The 18,288-nt window shown below is 44.8% G+C and overlaps 1 protein-coding gene across 1 annotated transcript in view; it reads right to left on the bottom strand.

Moving 5' to 3' along the window:
* Positions 1-18,288, bottom strand: part of LYST (lysosomal trafficking regulator) — a 147,386-nt gene that overhangs the window by 7,556 nt on the left and 121,542 nt on the right. The window contains exons 44-50 of the mRNA XM_045196398.2: positions 17,522-17,739; positions 13,876-14,106; positions 9,924-10,113; positions 6,808-6,944; positions 3,900-3,998; positions 1,444-1,583; positions 1,099-1,196 (exon numbers count right to left, since the gene is read on the bottom strand). Coding sequence (XP_045052333.2) covers positions 1,099-1,196; positions 1,444-1,583; positions 3,900-3,998; positions 6,808-6,944; positions 9,924-10,113; positions 13,876-14,106; positions 17,522-17,739 — 1,113 coding nt within the window. The remainder of the gene's footprint in view (positions 1-1,098; positions 1,197-1,443; positions 1,584-3,899; positions 3,999-6,807; positions 6,945-9,923; positions 10,114-13,875; positions 14,107-17,521; positions 17,740-18,288) is intronic.

Raw genomic sequence — 18,288 nt, 5'->3', positions numbered from 1 at the left:
TTAGCAATGGCCAGCGATCTAATCGACTCTGTCTACCTGACCACACCTCAGAGAACCCCCTCAACGGCAGGGACAGGGACAGGAGCGTTTCCGACGGGGTGAGCACACTCTCGGGTCAGGAGGTGCTGCTCTCAGCCTCCATGTGCACAGACCGTCGGGATTTCACCCGGGGTCCCTCTTCCCCTGGCGGTTCCTGCCTGTCCGTTATAATACACCGTGGTAGCAAGTCTAGTGTGTTACTGATTTCTGTGAGTCCTTCTAGTGAACCACCGAACCTGGTAGGGGGTCTCGGGACCTCCCCAGTTTGCTAACTTCAGGGGGTTGGTCAGAAGTGAATCGCACAGTTGGACAGCCAGTAGTGCCAGAGAACTGGGGAAATGTTTGGTGTCTGGAAGACATCACGCATTTGGTGTCAAAAACCAAATACCAAAAGTGTAAACAAAGGATAGAGAACCACCCGCTATCGATGTGTCAAAGACACTGTATACGGAGTGGACAGAAAGATACGGTTTTTCAAAGGATGCTTTCAATTTTAAGATTCTGAGGAACAGAAAGGCAAATGGAAAATTTATGAATTTTCCAATTGTTCTCTTCTGCTGATGCATCGATTTTATTTAATATGAGCACATGAAAAAACAACACCGAAACCAAGACCTTTGATCTTGGTCATGTGTGACGTGAAAGTACCCCTCCACGGTCACTCTGTGTCATTCTTCTCTCTCAGGGCCTGGGAGACATACATTCAAAGCTGATGCTTCTCAGTTCAGGAGGAAGGTAGTGAAGTTAGTAGGTAAAAAGCAGAAGAAAAAAGCACAGAAAAGCAAAAAGCAAAAAAATGCAGTCAACTACATAACCATAATTACATGTGCTCAGATACGATCTTAGACATGTCAGAAAGAGAGATAAGATAGGGCAGCACTAACTCGTGTGTCAGTTGATGCCTAAATTGATGACTCTCTCGGGCCCGGTTGGATTTTAATGCACCCGCGTGCTATGAACAGCGTAGTTACATCTGGAAGGGCCTGCGGGATGTATCCAACAGCGTAACTACGATGTCACCTCAGCAACAGCCTTGTGCCTGGTTTGGGGCTGGCTCACCTGAATCACACACCGTGGCAATGTCCCCTGTCGTCTCACTGGCAGAGACGGCTGTGACGGGGCTTTTGTGTCCTGCCAGAGTCTGCACATAGCACAGCCTGAAAGACCAAAGACATGACTTTGCAAGTGATCATTAGACACAATTACACTGTTTTATTTAGGTAGCTATTATTTGTAAAGCATTCCTAACTGACCTTTCGATTTCAGTAAGATCACAAAGGTAAAGTTTGTACGTCATGCTTTACGTTATCGTGACGTAAAGAAGTCATTTTCGGGCACCCGTCATGCGGTGGGAACTGGACCGTTCGCTAAGTCAGCTGTGCTGGAGCTGCGGACCCTCCGTACCTGTTCAAGTCCCATATGACGCAGGTCCCGTCTCTGCTCACGCTTATCAGGATGCTGTATGGCTTGCAGACGAACAAGCTGGTGACCTCCTCGGTGTGCCCGTAGAGATGCACCTGAGACTCCATCTCTATCTCTGAAGGCTGAAGTTCAAAATTCAGAAAAGCATAAGATACAAGCAATGACAAAAGGCATCCTAGTATTTACCTAAAAAACAAAGACAACCCAAGTGACTCAAATATTCGCAAACATTTTGTTTTGCAATCGAATTCCGTTCAACATTTTCTAAACAGTAAAACTAAACGTTAAAAACATTTTCATTGCACTAACTGGCATGCCTCAGTGGGCTGGCATTGTCCCACAAACTAAAAGCTCGCCAGTTCGATTCCTGGTCAGGGCACATGCCTGGGTTGCAGACTAGGTCCCTGGTTAGGGGCATGTGAGAGACAGCCAACTGATGTTTCTCTCACACCGATGTTTTTCTCCCTCTCTTCCCCCCTCTCTGAAAAATAATCAATAAGATCTTAAAAATTTTTTTCATCAACTAATATGCTTTTTATTTTGTCTAATCTTGTTCAGTTTTTGTTCAAATAGCCATGTATTTTTATAGTTGTAAAACGTGCCCTACAGAGAATTTTCTGTTTTGTATTTTATACAATGTCCAAAAAGCATCTTCCATCTTTGACATTGTCCGTGAAATAATTTGAATAGTGTTATAATTAATACTCTATGCAGTTAGTATGCCATAATTTACTTGAACACCCTTTATTGACATTTACAATTGTTTCTAATTTTAAAAAATTATAGATGCCATAATTAAATTCTTCATGTATAAAAGTTTGATTTTTCCTCTGAATTATTTATTCAGAATAAATTCCCAGCCCTGGCCGGGTGGCTCAGTTGGCTGGAGCGCTATCCCGTGCATGGAAACGCTGCAGATGCCTCGGTTGTGGGTTTGATCCCCAGTTAGGACATGTGTGGGGGGCAACTGACCAGTGCGTTTCTCTCTGTTTCTCCCTCTCGCCCCCTTCCTCTCTCTCTAAAATCATATCCTGGTGTGAGAATTAAAAAAATATTATTTATTTATTTATATATGTATAGACACACACACACATATGTATGTTTATATGTGTACAGATACATACATACACGTGTGTGTGTGTGCGTTTCTTTCACTCCCTGGCCATGAATAATACTTACAGAGTGAACACAACACAGGGCCTCGTGATGGTGGTTGACAATTTTATAGACTTTGCACTTTAAAACGACTGTGAGAGTTCGTGTTACTAGATGATTCCCTGGTGGATCAGAAAATAATTTCTATGGGTAGAAGAGGAATCTTGTTCTCTCTCCTTAAAACATTTTAACAGCTCCTTAGGCTATGTGACAGAAACTATATTATGGTCACATTTCGACTCCAAGGATCAGGGCAAAGAACCTTAACAAGGGTTTAAAGGGGAACAGACTTGGACAGAGAGTTAAGGGGTGTCAAGCTCATTCTCACAAGGGGCCACATCAGCCTCGTGGTTGCATTCAAAGGGACAAATATAATTTTAGGACTGTATAAATGTAACTACTCCTTAACAGTTAAGTAAGAGCTCGGAGCTGTCGCTGGGTAGAAACAAGGTGCCGGGCCAGATGAAACATGGTGGAGGGCCCGATTCGGACACGGGCCTTGTGTTTGCCACCTGTATAGAGGAACCTGGTGTTACCCCACACTAGGAATACAGGTTTCACTTGGTAAAACATAATGATATAGTGGAGAAAACTGGAATGGGAAGAAGGCACAGAGAAAGTTCTAAATCAGAGCATTATTACTGAGTTATCACCCTGAACTTGCCACGTATCCTTAACAGAACCACAAACAGTTGATTCAAGAAAGGAACAACAGTAAACTATAATGTGTCTTTTTTTCTTCACTAGACTGTTTTAGAATTTAACTCAACTTCTGGAGCTTCAGTAAATGGCTGAAAAAATTTCTTCCAGTAAGTGGTACAAATCAAGACGGGCCATGTGGAGTTTGCTGTCATTTAGTTCGCCCCGAGGGTATAGCGATGTTGACCATCAGGGTTCTAAGCTTTAAATGTTACAGAATCCTGAGGCCGATGCCTAAGCACTCAAGTTGACACCGAGAACACGGGTAACCAAGCACCAGGATGCGGGAAAGGCTAAGTACAAAACAAATCGTAACTCGAGATGATGTCTGTGACAGCAAAAAGTAAGACCCTCACAGTTCTTTTCAACCTTTTTTGTGATCTTAATAAGCCTGAAACTAAAGAGTTAGGTATATGACCTTTTACATCTTAAGAGCTTATGTGAAGAAAAGATTAAAGTATAAAAGATTCAAGTACAAAAATGTTGAATTAACCTTATATAAAATGAGTTATCCTGCATAAAGATTTTCTCGCCCTCCCCGACACGCAGCCCCCAGCACCCCCGACGCGCCCAGGCCCGGTTACCGTGCCACTCGTCAGCCTGTTGGCGTAGGCTGTGATGACGCCGCACCGGCTCCCAGTGAACAGCTGGCAACTGTCAGGCACCCAGGCACAACTAGTCACCTTTGGAAAAGGACGAATCAAGGACGATCACCTTAACAAGGCATCAGAAATACTACTTTTCTGACAACTATTTAAAAAATATGTGATCACAGAATTTGAAGTTAACATTTTACTTGAAATGATTAGAATGGTGCAAAGAGAGAATAACAGAGTATCCTGTAACTGTTTCCAAACTCAAACGTATTACAACGCATCGTTTATGATTTTACAGTTTTCTGTACACACACACACACACAGAGCCGTGTGTTCCTCAGACATTTGCACAAAATGGTCCAGGATTTACTAGATCCAAGGTTGAGTGTGTGTGGTGTGTTTCAGTATTTACTTGTTTTTTACTTTTATTTGTATTTTTTCCTGTTTTTGGTGGGGAAACGGTACATATAAACAGAGGTATTGCTTCTAGCAGCTCTAAAGACTGTTGAACAGGAAAAGGAAAGATGAACATGGAGAGAAAAATCTGGGGTTACTCTTCTGGGTTATAAACCCTTCAGTCCTGACCACGGAGACATCATTCCAGGTGACACGTCTCCTCCGTCCCCTCTCCCCCCTCTGGCCGCACCCCACAAGTCATCAAGAAGATGGAGGTCACCAGCCACAGACCGCATCCTCTTCCCTCCTTTGAGCCTCAGACTGTCCCTGTGTCCTCGTCTGATTTCCCAGAGGGAGCCCCGCCCACCTTGCCCCCATGTTCCTCGGAACCCTTGTCACCTCTTAGAATTTCCAATGGCCTTCTGCTGGTGTCTTCCCCGGGACCTGCACGTGTGTTCAAGTGTCTGCTACTTTAAAGCTGACTTGCTCGGATCCCGCCCTTCTGAACTACATAAACCATCACAGTCCATTGGACCCAATTCTGCTCTTGCACTTCTTTCTTGAATAGTCCTAACTGGTTGTAACGACTGAATTTTGTAACTTTTCTTCGTTCTTAGAGGACTTTCAGAGAACATGTACTCAGTTATACATAGAATAAAACTCATTTTGTCTTGCAATTACCGTATGGTTCTACTCAAATCTTTTATAAACCTAAGTTACATTACAAGATTTTAATAATCTTTTTTTCCTCTATGTTGAAACATTTTGCTATTTCATCATTCTAGGAATTATTTCATCTCTACTCATCAATTCCTAACTTTGCTAAAACAAAACAAACAAAATAAGACAATGGAAGAGCAATGGGTTTCCCAGAAGGATAACGTCACACGGGAAATTGTCTTATCTTGGTTTCGTAATGCCTTGTACAAAGAATGTTGTCATCTTTCAACAAAGCACAAAAGGAGATTGGAGACACCATTTCTGAAGTCTGCTTTTAGTTTTCATTGAACACAACTGGAAATACAGAATTTTCCATTTTCTACCAACAATAGAAAAGAGAATAAATTCAAAGAGGAATATGTTCGCAGGTGTGAAATCAATCAGACGATGAAGACAGAGATGGCAGGACTCTAACGTCTACGACGAAGAAGCTGGTCAGTGTGTGAGTCTCTACATAGTATCACAGATGACTTTTCTCAAGAACTAGTGAGTCAACAATATATTTCAAAGGACAAAAATGAAATATAGTATTCGTATCTGGCTAGTTACTGTTCTCTGCCATGTATAATGCATGCCCACATTTCTTGTGCATTATACACAGGATTATCATACCATTATTATACCCATGTATAATGTGCAGCCTCAAAAATTTGGGCAAAAAGTGCACATTATACATGGCAAAAATATGGTACAGGATCCAAGTACGTTTATCACATGGTATCTTCCTAAAAGAATCTGGACCATCTGGTTTTGCTAACAGGACTTATGTGAATATTCTTTCATCTTTAATGATGCGGGTGTGCCAAACTTTACACAATAGAAATGATTCTGCAATGCTTGAATTAATCAGAATTTCTCACGAGCTTGTTTTGCACTGTCCTTTATGGTTACTTTGGTTGACTGGTAAGCCACGGAACAAAAGGCTAACATGACATTTTTTTTTCAGGTAGATTAAGGGTTAATAAGAACGTCACTGCTCTCCTTTCTTTCACTGCCCAAAATTCCCCCCAAGTCGCTTACTCCCTTTCAAAGTGCTCGGGGAATGGCAATAACTGCCGGGCCACAGGAAGAGGCAGCAGGTGTAGGCAACGGAAGTCCAAGAAGGGAAAGAGAATGTCGCATGGAAACACAAAGAAAGAAGGTTCCGCATACAATTTAGAAAGTTGTGGCAGTATTGTGTATATATACACACATAATTATGTAGTTTTATAGTTTACAAAGTAACTTTTTCCAAATGTCGGAAACATCTTTACAACGGCTTTATGAGCCGGTAGTGGGAGTACATCCTCCTGGTTTTAAAGAGGAGCAAAGCCGCTCCGGTTTGGCAGGGGAAGGTACTTCCCAGGGTGACACAGTGAACAACGGAGCTGGACACTAACTCGGATCACCGGGCTTTCGTTAGACCCCGTGCTGTCCCTGCATCGTGATGTCTCATGCCTAGTCCATCTTCGGGAAAACCAGGTACAGAGGATGACAGAGGGGCACATGGCAGGCGGACACTGAGAAGAAAGCAATGCTGACTTTGTTCAACCCTGTGCCATTAGCTGACAGCTAAGATTGTTACACTGTCTCAATGAGCTACAGGGCGGAAGACCCGTCTGGGGACACAGGCAGAGTAGTGGGGAAGGGACGTCGGTAAACAAGGCTCACGTCCAGCATCACCAGCTTCTCGATGGGACTCATCGCTGAATCCGCAAGATTGGCTGGCTGTATCAGTCTGACTCCTAGTTAAAGCATTGTATTTAATTACTGTTATACAGTACTGCCTAAAGAAGCTTACCTGATACTGTTGTGAGCTTTGTATAAAGTTTATTGGAGGCTCGCTTTGCTTACTCTTCAACCTTAAAATGTTGTCAGCGTACCCCCAGCTCAGGATGGCCGACCACTGGATGTCTGTGCTGTTCATGCTTCTCACACCTGGAGAGGAGGAGAGGGTGCGTCAGACCACCGCTGCCAGAGGCGTCCCCGCAGCGGCAGGGTGAGGCTGCACGCAGGAGCACTCTGGTGCAACGTCATTCTTACACCCTAAGACGGACCGATTGACGTGAACTTTGTCCCTTTAATGCTGATGGGGTTCTTTTTCGTTTGTGTTAAGACACTTTTATGAAAGACAATAATAGTCAAGCTTACATTCTTCATGTTCTGCAACAGTTTACTCCTGAAAATAAGTGCGAACCAGATGCTGCGTGAGTAACTCCCGAGATGACCCCTGTAGCAGAGACGCCGCCCTGAGAAGGGACCACAGCCCTGCCAACTCCAGGACCGCACTCGGCCCTTCAGCTAACGAGGTTCTGCTCTTTTATCCTCCTTGACCTTTTCCCCCACCCCACAATTTAGTTTTATGTCCTTTTGAGATAAAGATTTGGACATTTCGATGTCCCTTTTCAGTACTAGTCATACACAGCCCATGCTTTGCTGGAATGCTGATCGTAGCTCTGGCAGCATAGATGCCATGACTGGCACCGCCCGACACTTGGGCTGCTTTACGCTCCTTAAGGAGACAGGCTGTGCTGCTTTTCCCCCAGTGCCCCGCATGGTGCCCAGCACGTAAAGGAATAGAAGAGATATTTGTTAAATGAACCAACAGCATATTGAAAATGCAATTCACAGATGTATATATTTTTGTTAAGTATCCCAAATGTTGACATCAGTTTTGCAATAAAGGAATTGGGAAACATGAAATAAAAACTCCTCTAAATATAAGCTTCCAGGAAAGGAACCACATTTTCCATGGGTCTCAGGACCTCTCCAATTCCGCCAGAATCTTTGGTAAAGGGTAGGTGCTCGACAGACTGAGTATATTTAATAACTGTTCCCCGTTTCTCATTCCAGTAATACAAGATGCACCATCTTTTTTTTTTTTTTTAATGAAAAATACACTTCTCCTTTACCTGTTAGAACAGTGGGTCGTAAATAGGAGTTTGCAAGAAAATTGCTTTTTCAGCATGCATAGACTGGGGGACCCAAGCCCCAGAGAATCTGACAGTGTGTCTCAAATGGGATCCAAACTAATACATTTTGAAAAAAAGCACCTCAGGCAATTCTGAGGCACAGTCAGTTCCCAAGTAAGTGGCCTATCATTCAAACCATCCCAGTTTGGTTATTACATTGACCACGCATGTATAACTAAGCAAACCTATGCAGTCAATTGAAATGACACTGCTCAACACTTCGCAGCTGCTAACACGACTCACCTTCCACCTGCTTTGCCCAAGGCTTCTGGGGAAAGTCCACGTGGACTGCTGTGTGCTGGGTGCGGCAATGCATGCCACCTGGACTCTGGCCCCCGGTGCTCACGATTCCATGGACATCTATTGAGCACTGGTGCTAATCATTCCCCACACTCTCTCACTCAATCCTTCCAGTGAAGTACCCTGTGAGGTCTACATCCTTTGTTACTCCCTTTTATAGATCAAAAGCCAGGATGTGGAGGGCATGAGTCATTTTCTCAAGGCTGCACAGCGTGGAGCAGCAAACTTAGGCCCTCCCTAGTCCACTTCCCAGGACATACCTCAATTCTGGCAAACCCCAAATACATCCTGCAAGGAAAGAGCGCAATCCAAGTGAACGCAGCTGTTAACAAGGGCACAGTAAAGGCTGTGACTGAAGCAAATAAGGTAGGCTGACAATTATATGACATATTTAAGTCCCCACATGCTCAGTGGCAATATCAACCTGTTCTCTCCTGCTCAATAGAGATATACTTTAATCTGCTCTAATTAATGTTTTAAAGGTAAATTGTTCACACATCTTAGTACTTGAAGTATTATCAGTGGTAAATTCCTTGCGACACACTGCACAACTAATTGCAACGTATTAGTGAGAATACACCACTGATCTCAAAATAGTTACAATTAAATAGATTTACCGCATCCTACTAATTCATGGAACGTAGATGAAGTGGCACGCAGCCTCTCTTAGCTCTCACAACTATTAAGGCAGCCACTCATTTCACGACAGAATTAAGAGTGAGTCTGAAAGACCTGTGGCCCCGCCAGTCTTAAACATGTCCTTCACGTGATGGATGTCCAGCAGGGGTCCCAACACCCCCGGGGTTGCAGGGCTATGTGCAGCGGGAGGCCATAAGGACCCCGAGGAGCACAGTGCATACTCAATGCTAATGTGATTGCTTAAGAGGCATCCAACACAGGCCACACACTGGTGTCCAGGCAAACCTGCGCGGACCTGACATGAACAGACAGACAGACAAGTGTCCCCCGCCATTCACTGCAGGGCCCAAAGCACGCACCTCACGACTAGGGAGCACTGTGGCACTCAGGGAAGTGCCTGATAGGGAAGGGCTGAGGGATGACTTGAGTGGAGTGAGTGCCCCAGGTTTCCAGGGCCTAGCTGACATTTAGGAACATGAAGAGGGCCTCTGGTGTGCAGCACGTGAAAGCGTGTGGTTTTCAGTGAGTTGGGGCCTGGGGGGGACGAAGGATTGCTTTCCAGGCACACAGTGCTTTTAAACCTACCTCCAAGGCGCTCATGATGGCCTTGCTTCATTTCGTGTGACTCTGATGACTGCACCTCGAGGACTAGGTCTGCTGGTCGGACAAGTCTGTCTACTCTGGGGTTCAAGGGCCTCAAAGTGAACGTCTCCACCAAATTAGCCATTGGTGATGTTTTCATCTTCTGAGCAGAACCATCTATTCCTGTCCCCTCCAAATTCCTCCTCTCATTTCCAATGGCACTGCATTTAATTCCCACTTGTTTCATGTAGTATGTTTTAATTCCTGATTTGTACTAACTACAAATAACCACAAATGTGAGCAGTTTTCACCAAGGACTCAGAAAATTTAGGGAAACCCCCCCCCCCAAATAGCAGCATAGATGATCTGGAAAGACTCAGATCTCATGAAAGATCCTGGAATGACTTTCATTGTTTTAGTTTACCTTGTTCTTTGCTGTATGTCATCAGGAGGCAGAAATTTCGGGACAAGCCGCAGATTGCTCTGGTGGGCAGAGCTTGGAGGGAAGCAAGTCTCTCTCCGTGGGGCTGGCTGAAGCAGACCACGGGCATGGCGGCACTCGGGGAACCTACGTACTCCCCCCACTTCAAGCCTTTTATCCACGGCAAAGGACTCTAAAACCAAAGTAAAAAGCATGCTTTTTTTAAAAGGCAGTAAATATAGAATTACTTCTAATTTAAATTCTAAACAAAGTAAGAGAAAGTAACCTGATTGTAAGCCCATCGTGGGCAAGGAATACTTTATACTTTTTACTTCCCCCCCCAATTAGCAGACAGAAAGGTGGGTTCCTGCTGCTCGACAAGGGGATGAAGGAGACACAGTCCCACCCCGTGGAGCTGCCTTCTGGTGAGAAGGGGGCTGACAAATATGTGAGCACACGTGTCTGGTGGTGAAAGTGCTGTGAAGAAAAGCACAGGTGGGGGTGAGGACTGTGGGTGACAGGGCTGCTACTTCACCTGTGGCGGTCAGGGAAGACTCTGAGGTGGTGACATCTGAGCAGGGACCCGGATTAAGTGAGGGAGCAAGCTGGGGCTGTATCTGGGGACAGGTCATTCCCCGTGGAGGGGACAGTCAGTGTGAAGGCCCTATTGGTGGGAGTGAGGCTGGTGGGCACCATGTTGCAACTGCAAGCCACACACTGCTTAGGGCAGGGGTGTCAAACTCATTTTCACTGGGGGCCACATCAGCCTCACGGTTGCCTTCAAAGGGCCAAATGTAATTTCAACTCCTTACTAGTTAAGGAGTAGTTACATTTATGCCATCCTAAAATTATTTCAGCTCTTTGAAGGCAACTGCAAGGCTCATGTGGCCCTAGTGAAAATGAGTTTGACACCCCTGGCTTAGGGCCTTCTACTTCACACAATTAGCAGGAAGTATACTAGCACATTAAACAGCATTTGCTACTTTTTAGGGATATACCATTAAATTATTTTGCTATGTTAAAGTAATAGATTCTAGTTTAAAAGAATAACCTTGGCAATGACAATGACTAAAATAAGTTGTAAGCTTTCAAAGTCTTCTGAGTTAAATTGACAAGTAAACACAGAACAGAAAATACAGCTCTTGGTCTTCCAGCCAAGATGCAAGCATAGTAGATACACTCTGCCTCCTCTCACAACCAAAAGAAGGACAACAACGAATTTAAAAACAAAAATACCCCAGAAATGCCAGAAAATCGAATTGTATGGAAGTCCAACAACCAAGGAGCTGAAGAAGAAACATTCATCCAGACCGGCAGGAAGGGTGGAGATGGGCAGCCAGGGTGGAGAGGACTCGAGGCAAGGCGGCTGGCAGACCAGATGGTCCCACATTTGCGTGTGGATAAACCGGGAGGAACAACTGAGGACCGAGACAGACTGTGCAGCCCAGGGTTCCAGCACGGGGAAATAAAGCCTCAAAAACCTCTGGGGGTTGTGGCAGCAGGAGAAAACTCCCAGCCTCACAGGTGAGTTTGTTGGAGAGACCCATAGGGTCCTAGAACATACATAAACCCACCTGGGAATCAGCACCAGAAGTGCCCAATTTGCTTGTGGGTAGTGGAGGAAGCAACTGAAAGCAGGAAGAGAGCCGAGCAAGTGGCACTGTTCCCCCTCAGACCTTGCCCCCACATAAAGACCCACAATGCAACAGGTGAGTTGCCCAGTCCTGGTGAATACCTAAGGCTCCACCCCTTACATGTAACAGGTGCACCAAGACAAAAAAGTATGGTCCAAATGAAAGAACAGATCAAAGCTCCAGAAAAAATACAACTAAGTGATGAAGAGATAGCCAACCTATCAGAGGCACAGTTCAAAACATTGGTAATCAGGATGCTCACAGAATTGGTTGAGTATGGTTGCAAAATAGAACAAGAAGGGAAGGCTATGAAAAGTGAAATAAAGGAAAATGTACAGGGAACCAACAGTGAAGGGAAGAAAACCAGGACTCAAATCTTTAGTTTGGAGCAGAAGGAAGAAATTAACATTCAACCAGAACAGAATGAAGAAACAAGAATTCAAAAAAATGAGAGGCTTAGGAACCTCCCGGACAACTTTCAACATTTCAACATCTGAATCATAGAGGTGCCAGAAGGAGAAGAGGAAGACCAAGAAATCGAAAACTTATTTGAAAAAATAATGAAGAACTTCCCTAACCACTAATCTCCTTTCCCTAAATCAAAGGAAATAGACTTCCAGGAAGTCCAGGAAGCTCAGAGAGTCCCAAGGAAGTTGGACCCAAGGAAGCACACACCAAGGTACATCAAAATTACATTACCCAAGATTAAAGATAAGGAGAGAATCTTAAAAGCAGTAAGAGAAAAGGAGACAGTTACCTACAAAGGAGTTCCCATAGGACTCTCAGCTGATTTCTCAAAAGAAACCTTGCAGGCAAGAAGGGGCTGGAAAGAAGTATTTGAAGTCATGAAAAGGCAAGAACCTACATCCAAGATGACTCTATCCAGCAAAGCTATCATTTAGAATGGAAGGGCAGATAAAGTGCTTCTCAGATAAGGTCAAGTTAAAGGAGTTCATCATCACCAAGCCATTATTACATGAAACGTTAAAGGGACTTATCTAAGAAAAAGAGGGTGATTGAAAATATGAACAGTAAAATGACAACAACTCACAACTATCAACAACCAAACCTAAAAAACCAAAAACAAACTAAGCAAATAACTAGAACTGGAACAGATTCACAGAAATGGAGATCACATGGAGGGTTATCAGCCGCGGGGGGGGGGGGGGGGGCAGGGGGTGAGGGAAGAATGGGGGAAAAGGTACAGGGAATAAGAAGCATAAATGGTAGGTACAAAATAGTTAGGGGGAGGTTACTAATAGTATGAGAAATTGGGAAGCCAAAGAAGATTATATGTATGACCCATGGACATGAACTAAGGTAGGGGAATCATGGTGGAAGAGGTGGTACAGGGAAGAGGGGAATAAAGGGGAGAAAAAAATGGGACAACTGTAATAGCATAATCAATAAAATAGACTTTAAAAAATTTAAAAAATATAGCTCTCAACTATGAAACACAATATTGGGTGGGGATCTGGCTTTAGCAAAACAGCATTATCTATCATATTGATATTTTAAATTTGAACTTTATTGGTTGTGTAAGTTTTGTTTGTGTTTAACTTGCAAACTAGATCCATCTGAGCACAAAGAATTTCCATTAGTGCTCTGTCTGTGTTCTACATTTGGTATGTTTAAGTAATATTAACAAACAGTTGTGAAAACAAGGTCTGTGAAGACTGTTTTCTCTTAAAATGGGTCACATATCAGAGTTTGAGATATGCCTCCCATCTTATGCTACTTTTATAATGAAGAATTTAGTTGAGGATTAGAATTTATTTGACTATTAAGGTTTTATGTTTGTATTTCAAACTAAAAGTTATACCTCCTTCCTATTTTAAAAGGCAATACTTTTTATCATTACCACCTGGGGAGGCCAAGGGATAGGTATGGTTCCTGTTCATTGTAAACCCAAACCTTCACACCTGTGGGCAGGACCTTTGGTGGGAAGTGATCACCAGGACCCTCCCCACGTGGGCACTGGCACACCCACGTGCAAACAGTCTCCAGTCCTGGATGGTGCCCCTCCTCTCTTTGCAGTTCCCTGTCCCTGTCCCTGCCTTATGGGGCTTTCCCCAGCAGTAACCTGCAGAGGTCACTTGGCGACCTGGCCTGACCCAAGCACTCTCTTCAGATCACTAGACCAGCGTGTGCTGTGCACAGAACACTGCGGGTAACTGCAGGTACGTGTGCTTGCTGGCTGGCACGGACACCTCCGCGCTGGGACCATGCTATTCACGTGGGTTCCCTAGAGCCCGTGTCAGGGCCTCCCTTCTCGGCACGGGAGTCAGTTTCTGAATTTTGTTGCAATGCACTTGACGTACCGGATAGGTAATTTCCTTGACTTGTTCTCGGGTTTCCCTGAAAGCGAACTGCACTAACAGCCCCACGGCCACAGGAAGTTCTCCTTCGATGTTGAGCTTGGACCCAGGTCTGCTCACGTGAGCCGACTGGAACAGTTGACGGGGGGTCTGGCCGTAGGTTTTGATCATGGTTTCCAGGGCTCGTCTCTGCACCGGGTCTTCAACTGCAGAGACATCCATTCCAAAGTATGTCTGAAAGGAACAGGGGAAGGGAATCAGAGGTTTGAATAAAGCAAGATTGACAGTAACCCCAAAGAGGAAGCAACACGGTGCACTGTTCTCTAGGTCATGGTCTGCTCTTCTGTTTCAGATGCAAATGCTCTTGACATGCTTTTGATCAGGTTCGTAATCATTAATGGACTCACTGAGATTCAAAATTGGTGTTTCTGAAGGGGTGAACGAAAATACTGTATCTTTTTTTAAAAAGATTTTTAAAATTTATTTTCAGAGAGAGGGGAAGGGAGGGAGAAAGAGAGGAAGAGAAATATCAATGTGCAAGAGAAATATCAGTTGGTTGCCTCTCGCACTCCCCCAACGGGGAACCTGGCCCGCAACCCAGGCATGTGCCCTGGCCGGAAATTGAATTGGCGACTTCTTGGCTCACAGGCCACTGCTTAATCCACTGAGTCATACCAGTCAGGGCCGAAAATACTGTATCTTGATTGATCGGTGCTGATCAGGTATGTTTATAAAATTGAGTTTCACTTTAATACCAGAGAATACAGCATATAAGACTTCCTATCTGACACTAAATTATTGAAAAAGTATTGTCCAGAGTGACATATAGGGAAAGGCAAAAACGAAGTTAACATACAGTAGTGGTAGGTTCAAGAGCGTGTTATTCGGGTTCTAACAAAAACTGGGAGTGAACCGAAAGAGCGGAGAGAAGGTTCCAGGCTCTTTAGTGGGAAGGTGTTTGCGTGCCAGCTGCGTGCACGGACTTCTTTACTTCCGAAGCCACCATCAACAGTTGGGGACAGATCCGTCAGGGTCTGCGCAAACCCATGTGCACAATTTACCTTCAGCACTGCACCAGCCACTGCAAGTTTCCTGTACGTATCTGGATATACCACTTCTACAAGTGCCAAAATACAGTATCTCAGATGCTTCAGAAGGTAAAGCATCCTCAGCACCATTCCCTCCTAACACCACTGTTAGCCGACTCCCTGTGACAAATGCCCATCGGAGTGGGGTGGCTCTTCACGGCTGCTTGACCACATGGAGTGAAAAGAGCAAAGGATGGCGGGAGCCATCCTTGAGACAGAACTCCTCTCTATTTTAAAACAGTGCTTCTTTACATTCTGTGGTGTCAGTTTCTAAGGGAATCCATAGATTAGTGAATGATGAACTGAGGTCAAAAGGCAATTCTAAATTTCTTTTTTAAATTACCATACACTTGTCCTTGATCACATGGCAGACATTACCCTATACAAATTCCCTTCCGTATTTACGGGTTGGTGGTGTTGTTCCCATTCTACAACCTTGCCCATTTAGGTGCAGAGAGATCAAGCTACTTGCCCGAGGTCACACAGCAAGTGTCACAGTCACGAAGGGAGACAGTGGAGTCCACACTGGACTCAGAGACTGGGTGGGCACTCAACTGCACGGGTTGGTGCCGTGAACCGAATTTTATAACCTTCCTAGAGCAATGGCATAAATTGTCCTCTTTAAAGTTCAAAGTCCCAAAGAAGTAGTGGAAAAAATTCTAGGAAGATGAAAACTGTGTGATATATTTCCGTGTGCAGATACTTTTAATGTGAGATTAATTTTAGAATAATTGAAAAAATGGGGCAGGATTATAGGCACAGAGTATACTGGGGTTCATGTCAAAATTCCTAATTGCCTTTAAAATCACATTTTAGATCAAATATGAAGTTCAAAAATGACGCCTGAAGCCTTGCCTTTAGTTTATACCATGCATAATTATAAGACTGGTATTCATCAATCAAACCGTGGTGTCCCCCTTTTCAGAGCCGTTTGTCAGAGCATGGACCTGCCATTACAGTCACCAGGAAACCTGTCTTACTCTCCCTCCCACACCTCAGGTCCCTCAGGTTTCTATTACCTTAGAGGTGCTTCAAATAAGCACTGAGCCGAATGAACTAAAGAGATTTTTATTTCGAAACTACTCTTCAGGAGTGCACGTCTGGCATAAACAGGCCCAGACACAGAGTGTGTTACTGTAGTTTCCAGGGGTGCATTTGTTTGTTAGGAACGCTGATGAATCTATACCGAAAATCACACCTGAGGGGGAAGTACAAGTCCAATCTGATGCCACCGCCCAATCTCAAAGTTAGGTAAACAAAGAGGCTAAATGTCAGGGCAGTGGATTAATGGTTCATCTGTTGTACTTGCCTTTGAGTAGCCACGAGGCCATGCCAGGAAATAGCTTTCTCCTTTTAATTTGTCCTTTGACCCCTCACTCCTTGAGGAATCTCCTTCAAGAGGCCTCATCTGGACGCCACTCCCACTCTCCCTGCTCCTCCTTACCAGGGCAAAATCAATGTTTCCTGAATATGTAAGTTTTTGGTAGCCTACGTAACCACCTGGAGAAGGACAGGGGAAAGGTACCAGCGCTCCCTCTAGGAATTTATCTTACGGAAGCAAAGATGCACAGAAAGAACCTCAGGAGTATAAATTTTAAAGCAAACAAATTTGAACTACACACCCAGCAATGGGGGACTGGTTAAATAAATTACCATCTAGCCTCACTTGGGGACAGTACGTGGTGTTAACAGTACATGACTGGAATGACACAGAGAAGCCCTCTAGAAGGTGGTTCTCGTAGTTATCTCTGGATGGTGATATCAACGGTGGTTTTCAGATTTCCTCCCTTTGCAGTCAGTACCTGCACATGTTCCTAACAAGGCACCGATCCTGGTTCTGCAGTCAGAAAAAACGACGCCGCGTTGAGACAGAGTGTGCCCACAGGACGGCGTGTCCACAGGAGCTCCCGTGACAGGCCGAGCGGCTCTCCCTGGAGGGGCCTGCTTGCAAAGCTGGCCCTTGACTGGGCATGGGAACATGGGTCTGGGAAGAGCTCCCACAACCCCTAACTAACAGAGTGGCTCCCTGTGTCGAAACGGTCTGCACCCACAGTGTGGGTGATGCCGAACACCTGCTTTTCTCTGGGAGCTCCGAAGTTCAGCACATGCGTGAGAGAGCGGCCGAATGACCAGCCCCCAGTCAAACCCCGGGCACTGAGTCGCTGAGTGTCCCTGGCAGGACATCACACACATGGTCGCAATTTGCAGAGGAGGAGGTGTGTTCTTTGTGATTCCCTGGAGCAGAGTCTTGGAAGTTTTCCCCAGGCATCTTTCCCCTTTGCTGATTTTGCTTTGTATGCCACCGTAATAACCTCAGATGTTAAGTCTATTTGCTGAGTGAGTCCTTAAATCCTCGTCCAACCTGGGGGCGGTCCTGGGAAATCCCAATGGATAGTACTGTGGTTATTTTTAAGGAGGGGAAATATAAAACCTAAAAAACCTTGGGTAACAGCTTAGTGTCATTGCCAATTCTCTTTGATAACTTTGGGGAAACCGGCTAACCTTCAGACATTCAGGTTCTACCTTACAGCAATGTAGGTTACTTTAAAAGAGTTGCTTACGGCAGGGTGGAAGACGTTGATGGCCTGAACGGAAGCCTTCCCTTTTTGCTTGTACCCAAACACCAAGTCAATCCACTGACAGATGTTCTGGGACACGTGCTCAGACTCCAGGGCCTGCCGGTGGATGAGGATAAAAAGCCGAGGGTCGTTACGTGCCCACGGTGGGAGGTTGACGTGATTCACCCGTTCACCGTTCTGACGCACACCAAAGTCAAAACCTGAAAAGCAAGACTAATATTAATGTTTATCTCCCCCAAAGCATGCTCCGTGTGGCCCACCAAACAGGTCTTCAGAACTCGCAGAAATAGCTGCTGAACGCTACAAGCAGGAGGACGGGCAGCAAAGAGGACAGCAACCCCACTGCTCATCTGCTCACCTCACAGCAAGCGCATGGCCCAGTCCTGTTCTAATCAACCTGCAGATCTTTCCACTTTGTCCTTGTCACTTTTTATCATATCGAAGAAAAAGCAATCACTGCCCACTAATTCCAATATCCACGAATCTAATCTCCAAATGCAGTAAGTGCTTCACTATCTATTCAAATGTCAGCTTGATTAAAATTAAACTATGGCTTGTATAAGCATTTCTGAATTAGTGGTGCTAACAATGAATTTAAGACTACTTATATTTAGTAAGCATTAGCATTTTGTAGGTAAAAAACCAAGCTAAGCAAAGCATACGTATTCCTAGAACGAATGCCGTAGTCTGTGAACTTGATGGAAAGCCCACGGGTCTGCTCTGACCTCACGACTACCAGGCATCGTGTG

Source organism: Desmodus rotundus, chromosome 10, assembly GCF_022682495.2.
Source record: "Desmodus rotundus isolate HL8 chromosome 10, HLdesRot8A.1, whole genome shotgun sequence".
Classification (NCBI taxonomy): domain Eukaryota; kingdom Metazoa; phylum Chordata; class Mammalia; order Chiroptera; family Phyllostomidae; genus Desmodus; species Desmodus rotundus.
This window is presented reverse-complemented; position numbering and strand designations above follow the sequence as displayed.